The sequence below is a fragment of the Pelobates fuscus genome, chromosome 3 (assembly GCF_036172605.1).
Source record: "Pelobates fuscus isolate aPelFus1 chromosome 3, aPelFus1.pri, whole genome shotgun sequence".
Classification (NCBI taxonomy): domain Eukaryota; kingdom Metazoa; phylum Chordata; class Amphibia; order Anura; family Pelobatidae; genus Pelobates; species Pelobates fuscus.
The window spans coordinates 77234834-77243183 of NC_086319.1; the positions used below are offsets into that span (position 1 = coordinate 77234834).

General features: G+C 40.4%; 1 protein-coding gene across 3 annotated transcripts in view; it reads left to right on the forward strand.

Annotated features, from left to right (window-relative positions):
* The window catches only part of CDC25C (cell division cycle 25C), a 51444-nt gene extending 45024 nt beyond the window's left edge, over positions 1-6420 (forward strand). For all 3 annotated transcript variants that reach the window (XM_063445194.1, XM_063445195.1, XM_063445196.1), the window contains exon 17: positions 5494-6420. In XM_063445194.1, the coding sequence (XP_063301264.1) occupies positions 5494-5634 (141 nt within the window). In that variant the 3' untranslated portion in view covers positions 5635-6420. The remainder of the gene's footprint in view (positions 1-5493) is intronic.
* The last annotated feature ends 1930 nt before the right edge of the window (positions 6421-8350 follow it).

An 8350-nucleotide genomic window follows, 5' to 3' on the forward strand; every position in this document is an offset into this window, starting at 1 on the left:
GTTTCTTTTCTGGCTCAAATCAGCTTCTGCCCGGTGATTAGTTATTATGACTTTCAATAATCACTAATTACTGCAACAGGGTAAGCAATTAAAGTGAAGTGGTATACATTCACGAGAGCAGGACCCGTATGACTATTGGAGGATTATCCTTGCTAGGTTATGCTTAGGGGGCTTATATTTAAAATCTGGTTAACCCCTTAAGGACACACGACATGTGTGACATGTCATGATTCCCTTTTATTCCAGAAGTTTGGTCCTTAAGGGGTTAAGTTATTTTCTGTTATAGCAGAGGGATTCTTTAAATGTCAGAATCCTAGCTACAGTATTTTTTTTGCTTAACCCCTTGAGGACCAAATTTCTGGTATAAAAGGGAATCATGACATGTCAGACATGTCATATGTCCATAAGGGGTTAAACTTGCAGTAGGTTTTTAGCAATTGCTGTAGACAAAGCTCTGTGCAATTAGCATTCTCTCCACCTCAACTAGTTTCACCTGATATCAGTTTCTAACATGGCAGTCTGTTTTTCAGCTGAGGCAGAACTTTTCCTGTGCTTCACTCCATGGTTGCACATTTTATGTTTTTTTTCAATTCCAAGTTTGATAGCCTTCAGCAATATGACTGTTGGAATGGGAAATTCAAGAAAAGGCTTCATAATTTTGGTTACTGCAAGGTTTGCAGCAAACAGGTTGTTGTAATGCAGTTGCAGCTATTCTATCGGCTCTAGCCTCTGCTCCCCAAATACGGCTAAGGAAAGCCTCTATCATGTAAGGCTGCTGGTTGGAATTGTAATTTAAGGAATTACTTCTGATATTGATCCCAGCGGAGTCTGCATCAAACATGTTTTGTAAATTCAGTTGCAGATATCCTGTCTGCTCTAGCCTCTGCTTCCCAAATGCGGCTAATGAAAGCCTATAGCAGGTAAGGCTGTTGTTTGGTATTCCAATTTTGAAGTACTTCTTCTGCTATTGATTCCTGCAGAGCCTGCATCAAACAGGTTGTAGTACAGTTTGCAGTTATTCTTTCTGTTCTAGCCTCTGCTTCCCAATTACGGCTAAGGAAAGCCTGGATAGAAGCATAGGATGTGAAGGCAGATAAGAACCATTCGGCCCATCTAGTCTGCCCAGTTTTCTAAATACTTTCATTAGTCCCTGGCCTTATCTTATAGTTAGGATAGCCTTATGCCTATCCCACGCATGCTTAAACTCCTTTACTGTGTTAAATCAGGGGTATTGTCTTCTTCTGACTGTATATCTATGTAATCAGTCTCGCTTCCGCCATTAAAGATGGTAACCTGTATGAACTAGTCTTCATGAGAAATTATTTCTTCCTCATGTTACTGGGCTTGAAGAAAATTCTAGTACAGCTGCAAACCTATGGATCATGGTGTAGTCTACGACCATACCAGTCTGTAAATGCCTGATTTGGTCAGATCCCAGAAGCCGTCCAGTCTTGGGCCTGGTTAGTACTTGTATGGGAGACCAACTAGGAACCTCAGGTGCCGTAAGTAAATTCCACCAGTTTCAATTTGTTCCCTGCAAATAGGTTCGATATGACTGAGATGGTTTTCTGCCTAGGTTTGTCTGCATTTTTCAGTTTTAAGTAAATGTTTTTTAAGAAAATGCTTATGGCAATTGCCGCTTGAGATGCTCTCACTATGCAAAATATTGCCATCCATAAATTTGTTGAATCTCTACAATTCTGCTTCCTCAGGGGCATCTAATGATTTTTTTGTACACCAGCCCCTAAAGGTTAGGGTGTTTCGACAGCATACAGATGGATGCTAATCAATCTTCTGATAAATAACTCCCCTTTCAGGAAGTGTGCGGTTCTGGTGTTTGTCAAGGAACAGTTCATAGGGAATTTAGCTGAGATAATTTGTAAAATCTTATCCGACTACATAGGACTGAAGGCTGGCTGGATAGCTCTTTGCCTTTCAGATAAAGACCAGGTATTTTCTTATCCGGATCTGGTCAGATAGTTCCACATTCGGTAGCAATTCTGTACATACTAGGTCATTTTGTTTGAAAAATCTTGTTCCTGGATTTGCTTGGATTAGTTTTTCTTAGATCTGTTCACTTATGTATAGAACTTACTATTCCTCTGTTTGGCTGTAACATTGATTAGTCAACATTTATACAAAGCAGATTGGTTCAGACTCCTTAATCTTCACTCTAACGATAGTAAGAATTTGATTTTCCAGTTATGTAACTGGGACTTCTAGATCAAACAGCATGAAGTGTTTCATTGGACATGCTTGGACAGAGCCGTAAGCTTTGGTTTCCTTTTCTTTTTTGTGTATTCCAGTCTAACCTATAGTTTCCTCCTGGTTACCTATTCCCCAAGATCCTATAGGATGGGAAGGGTGAGCATGTTAGTCTTCCTCCCTTGGTGGCAAGTAGCTGTTTCACCATTCATCAAGAATGCTCCACAGGTATCTTTGGGGACCGTAACTGTATATAGTTATCCTGGAATTCTCAAGGGTACCGCTTCTCGAATTTGTTGTAATTCAATCTGACTACCTGGTTTATGTATACCAGATACTGAAGGAAAAGGTTTTGTCTCAGGAAATTATTGACCAGCTCTTTTACTATAAATGGATCTTGTTCCAAGATGTATTCCAAGAATGGAAGGTGTTGTTTTTTAGGATATTGGTCCTTAGAAAAACAGGCGTCCGCTTCAAAGTTTTAACCTCTTCTTTCTTCTTCGGATGGGCTTTGCGTATGGTTTAAAGCCAGAGCCCTCAAGGTCGAATTTCGGTTATCAGTTGATATTTAGAGGTTGGTCTCCAGATCACAAGTTTCTGCTAGGCTCTTCGTGGTTTGTTCCTATCTTCAGGGAATCTTTTCCGCATGGGATCTTCTTTTGGGGTTTGTTACTCTGCTGATTTGAGTCTTCAGTCTAGGTCTTTGGGGGTAGTCGCCCAAATTATTTTGGAAAGGACTTCAAGTTTCTGTTTTCAGCAGGAGTAAGTGGAGTTAAATTGGATTCGTTAAATTTTCTCTATCTTCCTTCTAACACTATTTTTCTAACTTTTCCCAACAGCGTTCTAGGGTCTTGGAAGTTTAATTCCAGTGCCTGGGCGTTTAATTTTCGTCTACGTTGCCTTAACCCCTTAAGGACACATGACATGTGTGACATGTCATGATTCCCTTTTATTCCAGAAGTTTGGTCCTTAAGGGGTTAAATGTCTGCATTCGTTAGTTTTCTCATCTAACGCCTTTGAGGCTCCTTCGATCAGTTATGTTCAGATCGGTTGCCTGAGGGTTTCTGCTATACGTTCTCTCGTTCTCATAACAGCCACGAGGTGTTCTCTTCACTCACTTTGGTCTGTTCTTGGTAGATGCATCTTTGGTTGCAGATTTTTTGCAGAGACTTGAGTCCCGCCCTAAGGGATTGCTTTAGTATATCCCATTGGTATAAGCACTGCCTCTAATCTGAAGGGAAAAACATAAATTTTACTTACCGTAAATTTCTTTTTCCTGAAGATTAGAGGCAGTGCTTACTTTCCCCCCCATATTTGTTCATAGTCTGAGTGGTACGGTTGGTCGGCTTTTGTATTTTCTGGGGATGTCTTGGATAGGAAGCTATTTATAAGGCCAAAGGTTAATTGGGGGAGGTCCTTGAAAAGTTTTGGAGATTGCCTGCCTGTTTTTTATCCCTCTAGATGAAATCCCATTGGTATAAGCACTGCCTCTAATCTTCAGGAAAAAGAAATTTACGGTAAGTAAAATTTGTTTTTTTATGTCTGTCGTCAGCACGCACTGTACGCTGGCAACAAACATTTACTGCTTCTCCCTTGGAAGGGGAAACTTGTCCACTTTCCATCCTTCAAGCTCAGTGTCCCTTGTCCCTTTACCCTACAGTGGTAATTATAGCAGCTTCTGAGAAACTGCAATAATTACCTCTCCAGGTTAACTCCACCTCTAGTGAATATCTACTAGACAGCCACTAGAGGGACTTTCGGGTGCTTAGACGACTTTTGGTCGTCTAAATGACGCTGGATGTCCTCACGCTATGTATGAGGATTTCCAGCGTCACCGGAATCCCCATAGGAAAGCGTTTGTTAATGCTTTCCTATGGGGAAATTCTAACGTTAGTGCTGCCATTGCCGTGCATGTGCATTAAGTCTCCCCTGACGGACGTCGGCAAGGGAGTATCGTGGGTGGAGCCTGACCCAGTGCTGAGGGACATCGGTACTGGATTCTGGTAAGTGACTGAAGACATTATAACCCCTTCAGCGGTGCGGGAGGAGGGGGCACTAGGGAGAAGAGCACTGTAGCAACCTATAGTGCCAGGAATTTCAGCCCTTACTATCCCATCTGATATATATATATTTTTTAATTTGTTTGTTTGCTGGGCAGAAGGGATTAAATGTCACTTCCTCCCAGACAACAGCGCAGGGAACAAGAGAGGGTGCAGCACAGATGGTACCGAGAACCTACAGGTAAAAGGAAGGGGTGGTGTGTTGCTCTATCTGGGGGTCTTAATAGAGAGACTGGCGAGGGAGCATAGACTGATGTGTTCCCTCACAATGCCCTGCATGCCAGGAGCAGCCAGATGCGTGTGTGCGTTTTGGTAAGGGTGATGTTGTCATTAGGGTAGTGGTGGAAGCCCATTGGGACTCTTTGATAAAGGGCCTGGTTGCTGGTGACCGGGCCACTGTCACATTAGTTTTCAGCCTGCTAGGAGATTACATCAGGTCACTTCCTTCCAGCTTGCTGAGAGCCGTGCGGGAAGCAGGGGCTAACACATACACACACAGGTGGGGGGAGGGAAGCTAACAACTATTTTAATTGTTGCTTATATGTGTGTATAACAGTGTTTTGGCAGTGCATATATCCCAACACTCAAACGCCAATACTGCACACAAATACACCCCAGCATTCAAATACACACACTGAATGCTGGCGTGTATTTGTGTGCAGTGTGGGTATTTGAATGCTGGCGTGTATTTGTGTGAAAATACCTACTCTGCACACATACACCCCAGCATTTAACTAACAAAACTGTACACAAGGACACATCTGCTATCAAACCCCAAGAACACTGCACACAAGTACACTCCAGCGTTAAAATACCAAAACTGCACACACACATCCCTGTATTCAAATAGTTCATACAAACACACAAATATAATTTTTTCTTGTTTTAAGAAAGTAATAATGTTTTTATACATTGTGAAGTTCTTGTGGCCTGCTCTTTATCTTGTTTGCCTGTGTGCCCTCAATACCCATTTCAGTGGACTCTTTGGCCCCCCCAGAACAAATGAGCTTGGTGCCCCTGTTCTGAGCCAATAAATGTAGCCCTGCAAGGCTTTACTTGGCTCAGAAAAGCTCACTGAATTTGGAGAGTTAATTTTAAAGCAGATTGTGATGGCCTAAAAGACAGTCCCATGGTATCTGCCCATTATTTGTGTGAGATTTAATACCTGCAAGATTTGTATTTTTATGGATGTCATTAATTTGGTTTTGTTTTTTCCTACACTTACCAGGAACTGTGTGACCCGCAAAGCTACTGCCCAATGCGTCATCAGGATTATCGAGAAGAGCTGCTAAAATTCCGAACAAAGAGCAAATCTTGGGCAGGGGACCGCAAAAGGAGGGACCAGATTGCCCGTTTGATGAAGCTGTGAAGACGCATGCTTCACATTTGCCAGGATAAATCACTGTACATGCGATGGAAACAATGAGACATTTCTCATCTTAATATTTTTTTTTTAATACAAGTCTGCTGACTCTTCCATGGGCCATTTTACAGACTGATCAATTTATTTTATCCTGCATTCCCTATTGTTACTGTGAATTTGAGGAAGTGAACCACTATTTGTTAAGGTGTGAAAGGAAGCATGGATGTCCTACAAATGTGCCCATTAATACCCATCTTTTTTTTTTTTTTTTGTGGAGAGGACCAACATCGTAAATCATCAGCTAACACTGTCCATTTGCCTTGGTTGGAATACAGCATTGGAACAGAATAGTCTTATTGCCTTATTTGTTTTGCTAGTGGACCTCCTTTCATGCAGCATTCTGTATTCAATTTCTTATCAAACAAGGTTATGTACACCGTTCTATCCCATTATGGTCAATAAATCAATTACAGACTCTAAGGTTGTTGGTTTGAAAAGAAAATCAACCAAGAGCTAATTATTTTAATTCCAAAAAAATCATTTTAGTGGCAAGTCTTGGGAGAGACCTCCTAGTTTTTTGCTTTTCATCCCCACTTTTTCATTATTCGAAAACTGTTCCTCAGTGGTTTTATAATGTATACTTCAGGGTTATTTATATAGACTGATGTCAACTGGGAAAATTATTTTCTTGGAAAAGTGCAACATCCAGTGTCTGCTTTACAAGCACTACATCTTCCACTAAATTTCACATTTACTGTCTATTATCATCATAGTAAACCAACTGACTTTTGACATATTTTGTGTGTTGTGATTTATTGTGAATTACACAACCAGATATCACATTGAAAGGTATTCGAATTTTTTTTTTTCAAACAAATGACTTATGAGAAAGAGTTACAAATAAAATGTAAGGTGGTAGTGGATATGCATTGTGCCCTGAGAAAGTAATACCATTCAGAGTTCCAAGACCTCGCACACCGTAACAGCTTAGTGGACTATAAATCCCATTACAGTACAGCTTTTAGAAATGCGAACAGGTTCTGGAGAGAACACTTGGTTATTCCAAATTGTTTACATTTTCACAGACCGTTAGAATCTTGTTAGGTCTAATAAAATAAGGCAGACTGAGATCTGATATGTTGCACTGTGAATGTTTTGTCTATATTCAATGTATAGTGTGTACATATACCTATTCCATCATAGACCTGGTGTCTATCCATTAAATACTAGTGATTATAGGTATTTTTTTTAAATGTCTGCACCCATTCATGTTCTTCATTTGATAAGGATCTGCTGGGGCTTAATTTATATTATTTGGTTTCTATAACCATAATGTAGTATTAGCAGTGTGCTATTAAAAAATGTTTATTTTCAAACTTATAATCACAGTTGAAGTTAGGTGTGTAAATCGGTACTACTTAAAACATTTAACTTGTGAGAATTTCTATGATCCTAGTAGGATTTACAAATGGTCTCTAGGCAGCTGCCGTACGATTAAACAGCAGCCCTTGTGCAATGAAGCTTTGTGACCCCATTCACCGTCTCTTAAAGGAACACTATAAGGTCAGGAACACAAACTTGTATTCCTGGCCCTATACTGTTAAAACCACTGTCTAGCCCTCCCTAAATATAGTAAAATCTTACTTGTATTCAAGTCTGCAGCTGCTGCCTCTTCCCCTGGCCTGCATACCTGACATCATTATAAGTGATTCTGTGAGCCAATCACAATGCTTTCCCATAAGATTGGCTGAGACTGTCAAGGTGGCAGATCAGGGGCAGAGCCAGCACAAGTCAAACACAGCCCTGGCCAATCGGCGGCATCTCATAGAGATCCATCGCATAATGCATCTCCATAAAGAAAGTTCAGTGTCTGCATGCAGAGGGTGGAGACATTGAATTGCAGCACTGCCCCAGGGAGCACCTCTAGTAGCCATCTGAAAAGACAGTGTTTACTGCAAAAGGCCTGAAGGGAATTATTCTACTCACCAGAACAAATACAATAAGCTGTAGTTATCGTGACTATAGTGTCCCTTTCAAATAGTAACATGTCTAGGGCTTTGTGGTATCTTAATTCTTCTGTGTGTGTATTTTGTCATCTATTTGCCCAATATAACCTTTACTGTAGCATGCTTTTTTTGGTTTTGTATTTTCGTCACACCACTTGGTGGCAGCATTGTACTAAAAGTAGCATCTAACTGGAATGAAATTGTTGTGAAAGAGAATGTCCTCTCATGATTGAATAATACAAATTATGAAGACCTTTTTTTTTTTGACATTTTGATGGTTATATGGAACCTTTTAGAAATCCCAAAAATGGACCTATCCCTCTAACTTTATTTATTTTATTTATTTTTTCCTCTCCTTTGGACACCCACACCTTATTTTTTTCCACTTCTGTGGCCTGATTGTGCACCATTATTATTCACATAAAAGTACTTTGATTGAACATGAGCCCTGTGTTTTGACTGCCAATTACAGTGTTGCCACTTTTTCATATTGATTGTCAACACATGAAAGTGCTCACCTATGAAACGGGTATACACCCTCAAGGTGCAGCCCAAGCTGCAGTAGTGTTTTGAACATACGGCTGGTAAGTGGGTAATAACTTATTTAATTATAACTATCCAATTAGCAGCCCAATCTATGCACTATCTTTATACTTGCAACCTTATAAGCCTGAAAATGCATGTTTGATTATCCATGACCTAGGTACAAACGCATG